The 14,868-nt window shown below is 39.2% G+C and overlaps 1 protein-coding gene across 12 annotated transcripts in view; it reads left to right on the top strand.

The window, feature by feature from the left end:
* The window catches only part of MAGI1 (membrane associated guanylate kinase, WW and PDZ domain containing 1), a 1,290,512-nt gene extending 1,276,114 nt beyond the window's left edge, over nt 1-14,398 (top strand). For 8 of the 12 annotated variants that reach the window (XM_078661551.1, XM_078661549.1, XM_078661547.1 and 5 more), the window contains one exon: nt 11,627-14,398. In XM_078661551.1, coding sequence (XP_078517677.1) covers nt 11,627-12,423 — 797 coding nt within the window. In that variant the 3' untranslated portion in view covers nt 12,424-14,398. The remainder of the gene's footprint in view (nt 1-11,626) is intronic. The other 4 variants (XM_078661550.1, XM_078661548.1, XM_078661554.1 and 1 more) reach the window with 2 other exon arrangements.
* Nucleotides 14,399-14,868: the final 470 nt, after the last annotated feature.

Below are 14,868 nucleotides of genomic sequence, written 5' to 3'. Positions count from 1 at the left end.
AAGTAGTTCTTGTTTCTAGCGACTGGTAGCTCCTACAGAATCACTGCCTTCTGCCACTATTATTATATATATGACCTCAACAATGGTAAATGAATAGCAATGGCTATCACATACATGTCAGTGGCATTCATATGGACATTAGGGGATCTAAGAATATTCCCGTCTGCTGTCAGTTACACCCACTATCCCTTGGTCGCAGCTCACTATTTCTTTATTAAACATACTTTTAATGAAAGGAAGAGTAAATCTGGAAAATACCTCTGACCCTGCTGATAAATATAATATCTATTGTTCGGCTATATGGAGCACCCTTGTCAAGTTTGCTCATATTAAATTTACATGGCAGCGTACAGTACACAAGTTTGCTCCGTAGTTCAACCGTAAACTCAGCTCTTTAAAGCTTCCAAAAAGGCAGGGAAGCTACAGAGACATCATATAATACCTCTTAAAAGGGTCTTAACAAAGAAGACCGTCTCAAAAAATAAAAGTACAGTTGAATCTGCCAAGGAAAGCTATTTTACTGAAGGAATTTTAACAGCATCCAACTCTCAAAATGTAGTATTCAGAGTTATATGTGAACTCTTGAGTAATGTTCCCGTTTCTCATCACTCTTTGACCGTTATAAAGAATTGGGAGATATCTTTATAACAAAAAATTAAACAATGAGATGCCATTGGCAGTTCTGCCTCTTCAGAGTGTCCGGACGTATTACTTCCACCTCATCCCATAGAAATGTGGTCTGACTTTGAGCTTATGAATAACTCCTCCTTATTCTCGTTAATGAAGGACTTCAAATCCGCCTTTCCTTTGTATCCCATTTCTATTAGTTCTGTATTTAAATTAAGGGATTTTGCTTTATATGCCTTACCTGACATAAATATTTCATCTGTTAAGATGGACACTGTTCCAGAGCCTCTTAAAGCATGTACGACCTTTACTGAAAAAGGCCAAACGCGACCCTTTTCCGGCTTCTATTGAAATATAACACAGTTATCAGTGGCGAAAATCCTGGTGGTGTGTGGCAACTCAACATTTTTCTTGAACGTTACGTTCTGGAACAATCTTAGGTAGGTTTCCAACCAAACCAGAGCACTGAGTGTTCCCTCCTGGCTTTCTTGTATGATCTCCGCCATTCGGGAAATGACATCACTACTGCCTTAATTTTACTTGATCATTCCACTGCATTTGAAAGCATCTATCCTCATTCAGCTACTTCTTAACATAGGTTTTTAGATGTGGAGCATTAAATTGGTTTATCTCGTTCAATTGAGTTAGAAGTCAACACGTGATACTGGTACATAAATCTGTTTTCTCCCAAATATCTCACATTGTGTCCTTCAGGGTTCATTCCTCTGGTCCTACCTGTTTAACGTATAAATGAGACCTCTAGCTGCTATTCAGCTTTAATGATGAAATAGGTACCCTTATGCGGATGACACCCAGTTAATGTTCAAACTGCCGTAAACATCTTTCCACCTGTGGGCGAGTCTGCAGTGGCTCAAACTCAATATGGACACAATGGAGATTCTTATGTTCAAAACTGATGAACGCGTGTGACAACTCTCTCTCTGGCCCACTTTATTTGGTCCTAGTACTTTACTGTCTACTATAGTCAGTCTCAGGATCAAAACAGACTTCCCTTTTCAAGCTGACTGCCAGATGTCAGCTCTTGTATTATCATGCACCGTCCCCGTGTTCTCTCCAAAACGGCCAGCCTCTCTGCTGTGAGGGACTATCTTGACCAGTCGGTAAAGAACTGATAGTCTGCTGTACTTTGGGCAGCACCCACTTCCGAGGCAAATTTCAAAAAGTTAATCACCAAAATGGCACTTTGGATATCTTGGCTAGCTTCATGCTCACACACTTGGATGGTTCTAGGAAGCTTCACCAAACTGGCTGCACAAACCACAGTTCCTGGCTCTAGGCATTCGCACCTGCAGTGATTGCTTGTCTTTCAGCTGAACACCCCATCCTAGCAGGGAGATTTGTGAAATTTGAGAGATCGCTGAACATTCTTTACCCTCCTGGCCCAACTGCATCAGGGGGAGTGCACACCCGTGGACTGCACCACCCAGCGAAGGCCGTAAACTGTGCGGTGACTGGCATGGAACCAGTTAAAACAGCACCTTATATACCCTATGCTTTTCTGGGCGCTCAAACAATGCTTCAGTGAACCCTGCGCCTGGGACTCTGAGAACTAGACAGTTCAGTACATTAAGCTTTCCCAGGGACCCAAATATTGTAATAGTAAATTCCTGTGGCTCCCTGTATCACTTACACACCCGTTCTCCATAGACTGGCGAGGTCCCTTAAAATAGCACTTTATCAAACCGCCTTATGCACGTTAAGGGCCCAGGCATGTTTTTAACAAGGCGCATGTTAGGAGGACATGCATGCCTGATCTGTAGGTCTCTACATTAACATTTTAAATAAGTATGTTTTTAACCTGTATGAATACTTTTAAAATGCTCGCCTGCTTACATTGTCGATTTATAGAGAACTTTGTAATGGTTTAATCATACAAATAAAGATATACTGTTCTATAGCAAGAATCATGCACTGTCCCCCTTTCTCATCACTGTGCAATTCCTCCATACCTAACTCAGGAAATTAGAAGCTTTACTTTCATAATTGCATGAGATTAAACTATTCCAACAGTCTGTATTGCAACATAAAGTCTTCCCTGCTACATTGCTTCCAATCTAAACAAAATCAAGCAGTTTGATTCACCAATGGAGCACTTCATTTCAATTCTATCATTTCATTTCAGAATGCTACACATTAGCTCCCCAGTTAACAGCACATTATCATAAGAACTCTCTATATAATCAAACGTTTTCTATATGGCAGAATTCCAGATTTTATATCGTACTGTATAAAGGAATGTCTTCCCAATAGAACCTCTTGATCATCAAATAGCTTAATCCTGCAAGTTCCAAAATACTGCAAAGCATCTGCCAGGGACAGCTCCTTCTATTTGTGCCCTGTCCCTTTGGGACAAATTACATGAAGAGCTTCAGCGTTGTACTAACCATTTGACCTTTAGAAAAAGACTAAAACCTCTTCTCTTTTGTGCACACTTGCCTTGATACTACTTTTTATTTAGTTCCGGGAGACCACAGGGTGGCAGTGGGCTTTAAGAAATCCATATAACATATGGGTCTAGAGAATGACTGAATATTAATAGAATGCCTACCTCCTGGAAGTAGCCTAACTATCTTTTCCTTAGAGGCTCTAAACCAGCAATTGTTTCTTGGCTTGGTTCACCCCGCATTGATTCTCCTTGATTGGCTGCTCTTTCAATAGATCTTAACACCAGTTAGTTCAGTTTGCAGCCTGCTGATGACTTTCAAGTCTAAGCTGTTTTCAGCCAGCAAGATAGCTATGATTTAAAGATGGTGGTCCTCTGCCTTTGCCGTGGTCGACTCCCATTAACGTTCAACACATCACTACTCTGCCATTGTCCATGCAGTGGTCCTCTTCTGGATTGGCTACCACAAGGCTATTGATAGAGGCATTCTATATCAAACCAATGAGAATCTCCAAAGGGCACAAGTATCCAGATCATCTCATCCTTGGTCTAAAAACACTATAGTAAAACCCCATCAACGAAGTCAGCCCTTTGGCTGTTAGTCACAACATAGATTTTAAGCCTGAGTCTTGCACACAAGGTACTGACAGACAGCGGCCTGACTGCCTTTTCAATGTGATGCTTTCGTACCATCCTGCTAGACTTCTAAGACTTGCTTCCAACAATAGACTTGCGCCAACCAGTACTTACAAAACGCTTGCTCAGGGATCCCAACTTTCACAAGGCACCACACTTAAGGAATCACCTTCATTCAATATTCTCAGTGAGATGCAGTCCCCCCACAACCCCAAGGCTTTCAACTTCTGCCAATGTGCAGAGTAGCGCTCAGACATGGCTGTAAGTTAGCATGCGCACGCTACCTCAGATAAGATCATGAAAGCATGCAGCTATGTCTGCTGCCGTCTGATGCTCCTGCCTCCGGAAGCAGTAAATTGAGCCATTATTGTGAAACCATTTTTTTCGTTTTTCTTCACAGTTGAGAAATTCTAGTGGATGACTGCACATAAATTTACATTTAGGCTCACTCTGTATCTGCTTCATTAAAGCACATGAATAGTATCCTCTTCTGTGGAACTGTAAGCGTAGATTATTTTTACAGTATCACACTGTCAGGTGAAAACAACAAGTCCAGTTGATTTTACTTCAGCGTTCCAAATTTAATTTAAGGAATAGCAGGAAATCAAAGTCAAAATTAAATTTCCAACAAGACAATTTAATGCCAGCAGGTTGTGTACTGCTTTGTTCATACTAGACTTGCAGATATTTGGGAATTCATTATTTCCTGAAGAGGGGGAGCAGTGTCGGTTAAATTGTTATAAAATATCAAATCTTATAAATTGAATTATCAGACCAAAGCATATCTTTCAAGATCCAAAATTTAGGGATTCAAATCTATTTTTTGCAAAGGTGTTTCCTTTGTTTTCCTAAAGTGGTCTGAATTGGAGCATTAGGTTTGTGAGTTGGTTAAAAAAAACATTGCAGGACTCCAGCGCTTTGGTCGTGATTTTCTTAAAACGTATAAATAAGTAGATTACAAATTTAGGTATACATTTTGCCAAGCACAGGATCGCATGGATTTTATTAATTTTATGACAATCATAGACTGCTGTGTCTACTATTGTTGATTTTCCAGAAGGTCGAGTATTGACGCCAGTCATGGGCAAAATCTATTTTTTTCTTATTTCCTTCCGAAAAATTATTTGTCCCCTTATAGAAACTATGCACCCTGATGTAATGGCATTCCCATTCTGTTCCCCTCCCAGAAAGGGACCTTATTTATGTTTTCCAGAGTAGGAGAAGGTTTGCAAAACTGTTGGTAAATTTCAACTCACCGATCAGTTTGTGGGTGTACTTTGCACTCCTGAGTAACCACCAGGAATGACCTCTTCCTGCTCCTCCTTAAAGATTTACTACAAAGGACTATTTGCAAAGACAGCAGCTTGTTCACTTGAGAAAATACGGTCCCAGAGCAGAAATGACTGCTAATCCTGAATCTATTCGAGTTAGTGAATTTCAGTCAAAAGTTCTGTTTTTGGTGTTTGTACGTTGCCCTTCTCTTGTGTATCCTACCCACAAATCTACATTTAATAAATATGCTCAGGTTCCATCTTCACAGCAATTTGTAAACATCAATTATAAATGTTAAGCTCTCACAGACTGTAGAACCCAGGAATCAAAAGCTTGCTTAGTTCTGTAGTGAGCGTTAAAACGACAACCAGATTATTTGTTGTTTTAAGTTGCTGAAAGGAAACCAGGATCTAACAATATGTGAGAGAGAGATATGAATGGGTTCCTAGTTGAGGTCCTTTTGAGTAGGAGGATCATCTGACATTCTCTTGGCTTGAGTAAGTGGGGGTGATGTGGTTTATAAAATCAGGGTTGCACTGTGCTGTCAGGACCCAATAGGCAGATATCGAAGGATCTCCCACTATCCTCGTTGGGAATGAGCTATGGGGTTTCCTGTGGGATCTATTATAGTGCATTTTAGTGGTTGATAACTACTCCTCAACCACACCTGATGTTGGTCATTGTGGTGGTCCCACAGGGCTTCTGTGACTTGTCTTGTCCTTCCATGCAACCTACGAAGGTGCACCTCTTTATTGTTGTGCTCTGATTTACTCATTGATTTCTTTAGTTGTGGGTTAGTTCATTACCCTGATAACTCATCCTGGACTCCAACAGCACCTTTGTCTGAAATTCTATCAGTTCAAATTCAGTGACTTTATTCAGATAAGACATATCCATAAAATAGCAATTCACATAGCAGCACATAAAATACATGCATTCATAATAATCATAATAAAAATATAAAAACAGATTTGATAAAACATTCATAAAGTGCACATCGTTTTGCGGGGAAATTCTAACATCCCTATGTATGCATCTTAAAGTGTTGGCTTGTTTCTTTCCCTACGAGTTCCTACACTCAAGATGCATGTCAGCACTGCTTTCATTTTTTCCAACTCTATTTAACTCTAATATTTTTAGTTCCCCAGCCCTTGACTTCGCCTATCCACAGGGATCCTATGTAAAGCAAGGAAATTATAGGGAGCTGTTGAATTTAGACTATTATGACTGATGCTCGGTTAGTGTTTGCATAATCCCAAAGAGGTAGAGCGGAAAAGTGCACTTGTAGGTAGCATATGTGCGTTATGTAGCTTTCTTGGAAAGACTGAAAGAAGAAAACATTGACAACTTTTGCCAAATAACACTTCAGAAGGCCAAATGACACATCTTATTACAGCCTATTTAGACTCGGTTGGCTAGAAAATTGGTTGACAACAGAAATCAATGGATATGAACAGTAGTTGCTCCATATGGAGGTTCGATGATGGGTTTGGCCATCATGACCTCAAAATGAAAGACTAGATTGCTTGTATTTTTTAGAGACTTCATTCTGTTGATCATTTCATCCCAAACCTCTGATAAAAGCCTATACCCTTTAACTAATTGCTGTAACCTACAATTAAAGAAAATCTAGAATTATCTGCAGTGCGCATAACTGTGCACCAGCCTATATCTGAACCACTAATGAATCTAGCAACTGACTAATACAACCTTACCACATTTTGTTCAAGTAAGATTTGTCATCTGAAGATGAAGCCAGTTATGTGATCTCGTTGTAGGTATCAATTCTACATTTAATTTAAATATCCAAACATGTAGACAGGATTCTTATTTAACCACAGCGATCAGTTCTATTCCCAGCAAAGGCAACTTTCTTTTATCCTTCAGAGGTTGGTAAATGTAATACCATTGCATCAAGAAATAGTAATGCTTGTTGTTTACAGTGCTTAGAAACTGCAGAAACGGTGTTATGAAGTATTAAACACGTAATGAATAATAGTAAAACACTAAAATACTTCATAAAAATCATTAAATGACCAATTGGGTTCCTAAGAGATGACCAGTGTTTTTGTTTGTTTTATATGTAGCACATAAAAAATGCACTTTAGAGAATGTTGTAGCATTTGTCCACAGATTCAGTTTGACCTGTTAGGATGTGCAAGTGAATCTTAGTCCTACCATTTTGAGCCTAGTAGGGCAGTACCATTGGTCACTTATCCTGATGTAAATGGGGGTATCGCCCATTGTTACACACTGGGCATCGGCATCTTGACTGACCATGGCCATTCCCATTAGTTACTTAAGGAGAAGGTGGTTTCAGTGCTGTAGCAGAGCTCCTTACAGCTCCCAGAGACTCATCTCACCTCACATTCTAATACAGATGACTTACTTTGCATTAGGCTGCACAAAATAACAGTGCATTTACTTTGGTGTTAATGTACATTTAATCTTTATTATATATTAAAAAGAAAATTTGTTTTATTTGTACGTGTGTGCTGGGGATCCTTTTGACAGGAAATACTACACGGAGGGGGTGGAGATTGCCCCACGGTGAGGTGAGAGGTGTGTCCCTCTGAGTTTTGTGAGCCTAACACCCTTCACCTCCCCTTTACTCATCCCAAACCCCCTCCTACTGGTATGAACTCCAAAAAAAGAAAAAAAAACTTTCTAGACCCTTCCCACTTCTATCCCTCCACTATTCCTTTTCAATCCAAATAACAGACTAACATGTCCACCACTCAAATTAATTTCATATTTCCCTCTACTAATTCCCCACTAATCCTATTTGGGTTCCGGGGTAGCGTGCTACCTGCCCTAAAAACGCTTCAACACCATCGGGGGTAGCAAGCACTTTATAAATGCAAACCTTTCCTTCTTCCATCCCGCCACTATCCTTTTCAATCCAAACAACAGACTAAGATGTCCACCACTCAAATTAATTTCATATTTTCCTCTATTAATTTACCACTAATCCTTTTTTGGTTCTGGACTAGTGTGCTACTCTCAGAAAACCACTTCAACACCTCATCAGGGGTAACAAGCGCTATATATATATCATCAAAAGGTGTCCCCCAGGCGAGAGCGCACATAACAGACAGGCAAATGCTCCAATCTTAAACCGCACCCTTTATTCGTGATTACCGGGAATCTTTTAGCTTGTCCAAGTGTGCTGCCCAACGCGTTTCAGCGCTACCTGCGCCTTGATCACGGGCTCTCTGCAATGTCTGTGGGCGGAGAAAAGAAGGGGGCAAACAACGAGTCTTTTTTTTAATTGATCTCAGGTGATCTCCCTCCAGTGGGATATAGCCCATGATCAAGGCGCAGGTAGCGCTGAAACGCGTTGGGCAGCACACTTGGACAAGCTAAAAGATGCCCGGTAATCACGAATAAAGGGTGCTGTTTAAGATTGGAGCATTCGCCTGCCTATTATGTGCGCTCTCGCCTGGGGGACACCTTTTGATGAGATATATATATATATATATATATATATATATATATATATATATATATATCCATTCACTGAAAAAACCATAGGTTTCACACCAGTTATAGTTGGGTGGAAATTTTACTCGCATAAAACCATTGAAATTCCCACGTTATAGTTAGTTGGACTCACTATAACTTGCGCGTGCAATGCACTGCTGATGACGTCACATATTACATCACTCATGACATGGTCAGTGACATCACTCATGACATCACTGATGACATCTCAAATGACATCACTGATGACAACATCCTTGTGACAAAGTGGCAGACCTCCTATCAGCATAAAATAACCTTTGACACGCACATTCAAAAATAGAAACTAACATTTTCTTAAAAAAGGAGAAACCAATACCAATTACAACAACTTATTAGGTAATTCCAACATCTACATACACATCCACTCATTCACCAACAGTTCTATATAGTCACTCATGCATGTACTTACTCATCATATGTACTCATACACCTATACGTCCTGTTACACACTAATACTCATCCATATAGTTACTCACACACAAATTCACACATGCAAATAAACTATCAAAAAAACATTTACTTGATTATACTGCTATATACACACCACTACACATACTTCTACAGAAACGGAAACATATTTACTCTCTTAAACAATCAATTATAAAAACACATACTCACTAACCCACCCATACACACAATCATCCACCCATACAGTCTTGCACACATGCTGTCTTCAAAATACATACAAATAGTGAGTCACTCATTCATGCATCTGTGCTCTAAGTAATATCCCCCACCGAACCATCCAGACACTGATACTGATACTCAAAAAAACAACTAATAACCCATAAACACACTCATGTAGCTACTCACCAACCCATGCAGCCACTTATACACAAAGTGAGACACGGATACAGATATTTAAATATTTAAACATTACTCGCTAATATATGTATTCACTAAGATACATTTAAGTTAACCAATCAATTTTACACAAAAAAACATCCATTTAGAAATGTATTTACCCATTTATTCTTCCATCAACCTTTAGATATACATATATAAAAAATATTTATTTTTCAAAAAGATACACATTCACTGGATGATGTCATCAGTGATGTCATCAGTGATGTCATGAGTGATGTCACTGACCATGTCATGAGTGATGTAATATGTGACATCAGCAGTGCATTGCACGCGCAAGTTATAGTGAGTCCAACTAACTATAACGTGGGAATTTCAATGGTTTTATGCGAGTAAAATTTCCACCGAACTATAACTGGTGTGAAACCTATGGTTTTTTCAGTGAATTTAATAGGTTTTTTAAATGCTAATTCCTAACTATAACTGGTGTGAAACCTATGTTTTTTTCAGTGAATATATACATTTGGGCTCTTTTGTCTCTGGTGGCCATCTTGGGAGACTGCATATCAGAATTTTTTTAATGAAATATAAGAGGATTTGAGAAGTCACTCAAAATGTGCCCTAATTTTTCTTTCTTCAGCACTAATCATAATTTCTATGGCAAAATGAACCCCCTCATTTTGTTCCTTTGCAAATTAAATGTTTTAAGTGTTAACACTTTATTCCAATCAAGATGACTTCAGGTGTGCCATACTTTTGTCATAAGTAAGACTGATAGCGCTCTAGTTGTTCTTTAGAACACTCTGGGCCATCCTGTCATTGGGCTATAGTTGGGCTACATCTGGCTGATATTTGGGCTACATTTGTTTTTTTTGTCTCTGGTGGCCATCTTTGGGCTACATTTGGGCTCTAACATATATATAGCCCAATATATATTTTTTCAAAGTTAATTTTCGTAAAAACCACTGGAGCATATATCTTGAGACATAGCAAAGGCACATCAGGGTACCAGTCCCTACAATTTTGCCAAGTTTGGTGGAAATCCATTTAGCCGTTCGGGCTAAAAGTGAGTCCAACCGCCCTATGGATATTAACATGGGGAAAACACGTTTTGGGACCCCCCTTTTATCTCGGCCCCCGCTCAACGGATCCCCCCGAAACTTTCAGGGAAGGAGCGGAGCGCAGCGAGGCAAAGTTAAGGAAAATTACAGGCAGATCCCTCATTCGGCGCCAAAGTTATTCCCAATAGAATGTTGCGGATTTCCTATGGAAAACGATCCTAACTATAACTACCTACTGGCGACCGCCAGTAGGTTATATATATATATATATATATATATATATATATATATATATATATATATATATATATATATATATATATATATATATATATATATATATATATTCAAGACCATTTTTGATGCCAAAATGCATCATGGACTTATGTGAACAGCAGCAATAAACTTTGCACTTAATCACCTTGGAGTCTTCACCCACTTCTATGAAGGTTCAGTTTTGGGAATATATATATTCTGGAAACTCATCAGCTCGTTCCCACAGTTTTAGTATGGGCTTCATGCTGTGTTAGGCCACTGATCATGGACACTCCACTATGTAGTAACTTGCTTTTGTGCATGTTAGGATTCATAAGTGTGTTTCATATTAAGAAAAGTCTAAAAAAAAAAATGAATCTCTCGAAAGGATACAGGAGGGCACAAAGAGGAGTATTAATCATAGCGGGAGTCCTATGTGAAAATGAGGTCTGAGTCAGGATTGTTTGTTTCTTAGATATGGCTTCGCTGCTTTAGCTGTCTGCAGACCTTTTGTCACAATTTCTTTAAAATGTGTGGAGTGGGTGTTGGCTCTGCCCAGTGGTGTAGTCCTCTGTATGTTTGGTGTATCATTTTGCATCCAGTGGAGTGCTTACATTGCAATGCATGAGCTACTGTTTTATATCTCAATAGTACTCTGAATTCTCACACATGAAATTCTTCATCTTGTAGATGCATTTCATACAGAAAACAATACTTTTTGTTGTATTTTTTCACAGCAGCAGTGTAAGTATTTTAGTCAGGGCTCAAAATGCAAGGCAGAACTATTTGCCAGTGCTTGTTAACTGTAGGATGGGAGAATGCAGACAGGCCTTTACACCTGTTAAAATCTGTTTCTAAGGCAGGTGGGTTGATAAGACATACTAATGTATAATGCTTGTTCAGCTCTTACATCATTAACGGCTTCAGTTAACGACTTCTGACCGCCTTAACAATGTGATTTTATGACTTCTGTAATTGTTTATGGTTTTATGAATCTGATATTAATCTATTCAAACCAATTTGCCTTTATTGTTCTTTTCAGACGCCAGCTACGACGGCAACAGCCCCAGCGCCAGCTCACAAAATATTTCGGAAGTGAAAAATGTGTCATTTAGGCAAAAGCTCTCATCATTGGAGTCCAGTTATCCACCAGATCTTCACAAATCATTACAACATGGGGAAAACCGCACATATGTGAAGGACCTTAAAGGCAGAGAATATAGCAGCCAACCCAATGAGCACCACACTTGGAATGGGACTTCGATGAACTATGCTCGTGTGTCAAGTGGCAGGAGAAACCAGTCACCGGAAGGCAGGCGAGACCACCAACCAGGTAGAAACGTGGCAAACGGGCACAAACGGTCTCCTGAGAAGCGGAAAGAAGGAACAAAGAGTGCCGACAACACTTTGGAGAGAAGGGATCGACCTGACCGAAGGAGAGACGCTTCTCCTGAGAAACGGCGAGAAAGGTCTCCAACTCGAAGAAGGGACGTCTCACCCACCAAGCGAAATAAATCACTTGAAAGACTTACAGATCAGTTGAAATCACTAGACCGAAAGAAAGACCGTTCACCTGATAGGAGAAGGACTAAGTCCACAGACCGACGAAGAGAGAGATCTCCAGAAAGGTGGGAGGAGCGTTCACTTGATAGGAGGAGAGAAAGGTCTCCTGAGAGGCGGCGGGAAAGGTCTCCTGAAAAAAGGAACAGGGATGAAAAAAACAACCATAGAGAGATGGACGAACGTAGCCTCAAATATGATACCTATAAAAGCTCAAGGCAACCCCCAGAATACAGAAGGAAACCATACAAGGAATGTAACACTGATCTGAGCATCTGAACTGAACCCAGTCACATTCCAGCCTTTGTCGTAAAGGAGTCGAGATGAGGGTAGTAACCAGAGCAGAAATTATTTATAGTTTTACTACACTAACCATCCAACGCCTGCTGATCATACAAATATCAACTAACATTATGCAGATGAAATCATTTATATCACAAAACTATACAAAAATTGTTGTGCCTGATGTATATTAAAGAAAGTATATTTTTAATGTATACTTTTTGTAATGTTTTTGCCATGTGTTGGTGCAAACGGATACACAATTTTGTTTCTACATGCTCGGTTGTTTTTTTATAATTTTTCCTTTTGTTAGGGTTTTCTACCCGCTGCGATATATTCGAGAGGGTCAGTAGATTACCATAGTTTAATAATTTAATGACTAAGATGATTTAATTATTTGTCCTGGACTGTTATATAGTGACCTACCACTATCATGTAATTAGAAATTTTGTTGTAAATGCTGAAGAGGATTGAGAAGAGCAGAGAGGTGCACTTGACGCAAAACAGATTCTACTGATGGAACTGAAGTTAAAAAAAAGTTTCAAAAGTGAACATTGCTGTTTGAAGAAACTATTGTTTGTGATGAAGGATATTTATAAAGCACAGATCTCTGTTGAAGTTTTACAGTTTGTTCGATGAGCATTTTGCTTTAGTGCCCTTGGGATGCATGAATGCGAAGGCCGCAACTTGCCATTTTTGTGTGTCATGCAGGTTTAGGTCTCCACACCTGTCGGTATCAGCAGCACAGTAAAAATTTAAACTAAGCAGCGCCAGTCCAGTTTCACGCAATTGGTCATGGTGGGTAAATAAGCATGTAATTGCTTTATTACACAAGGTAGTGGATGCAATCTGGGACACCCACAGGGTGTAGTTAAAGGGTTAAGCATCATCTTTCCTACCTATTCAAGTTTGTGCCCATTTCATCCACTGGAACCCCTTGGGGCAATTGGCAAATTGAAAAGTGCATTTCTGGACCCAATGAAAACATGACTACTATGCCAGAAGCGCATGTAAACGCGACAAGGGCGCAAACAGAGGATAACCGTAAGAGATGCTTCCTAGACCTTGTTCTAAAGAATTCTATACGTTGAAAGTATGGAGAGCAGCAAAACAAAAGTTGTACATAATGTACAGTGAGTCTGCTTGTGACCAGAGGTGTTCAAGGACTACTGCCTAGCTGAGCCAAAATGTTTGCCGTTACTGCTGGACTACTGAAGTAAAGTGCTGCTTACAAGTGCATTGGTGGGTACAAGTAGACTGTTCCACTCTCTCCATCCAAACACTAAAAGCATTGCAAGTCTATCACTGTTGTTGCCATGGTACTGTACGAAAAGAGATGGCCAATCATTGTGTGTACAGAGTTTCAGTTGTAATTAATAGAGCCTGTTGGGGGGGAAAAACTGTTGCCTTTTTCTTGTATAAAAGAGAATTTATGACGAAATGTAGCTGTGAGGAATGTGATCAGTGTTTATATTTCTGACAATGGAACACAATGGTCCATAGGGATATATTTTAATGTAAACTGAATCAGGTATGTAAAGATGTTTTAAAATGGGACACAAAGTAATTCTAAAGCTTTTCTCAGTTTGAATATCTTTTATTTCTTCATGGTGGATCTGCTTGTGTATTATAAAAGCACTTGTATGCGGTCAGTGTTCTTTGGTTATCATTTCCTGAAATGTGCTATAAATATATGCTCTTATCTGTGTTGATGAAACGCAGTATGTGGGCCAATTTTTTTTTTTTTTTTTTATAAAACTCTATGCATATATAAATACAACATTTGTTCATGGCTTTATTTGACTTATTGAGTTATATATAACAATAGTAGGTGGAATAAGCATAGAGGAGGTCATAGTACCAGCTTCTTTCCTGGAAACCAAAATCAATGTATATATGGCTGCAACAAAAGGGGAAGCTCTTTGAATGCTATTTTTATTATCAAATAAAGTTTTGCAAGTGACCACACTAACAACATATTTGCCATTCGTCTTCCTCAATGCAGCCTGTTTTAGTGGCAGTGTGTTAATAATCCACTATAAATCTTATTACATAAACAATCAATCTAATGTACGTATTTATTGTTGAATGCATTGCCATAGTTTTCTTTGTCCTACTCCACCAACTCCTGACCCTTGTGTTCTCGTACCACAAACACCCATTCCGGGTATGCAGATTCTTAACCCTTTTATCTTCGAAGTAATATTTTAGAATTAAAAGGCACGACTTGAAAATATAGCTTCACGAAACATCGTCTGATCAAAGAAATATAGGTAGGTCTGTGTCACCTGTTGTGTGAGAAGAGACATTAACCTAGTGCTTTTGCTTTGTTTTATTTTGAACCAATGATAAATGTTGTCACTCTTGTTTCAGTTTTTTCTCTGTTGCCAATTTATAGGCAAAGTCAGGCTCTATACAGACAACAAATTACGAAGGGCCACC

The sequence above is a fragment of the Lissotriton helveticus genome, chromosome 9 (genome assembly GCF_964261635.1).
Source record: "Lissotriton helveticus chromosome 9, aLisHel1.1, whole genome shotgun sequence".
Taxonomy (NCBI): domain Eukaryota; kingdom Metazoa; phylum Chordata; class Amphibia; order Caudata; family Salamandridae; genus Lissotriton; species Lissotriton helveticus.
Note: the sequence above shows the minus strand (reverse complement) of the source record. Positions and strands in the feature narration are given on the sequence as shown.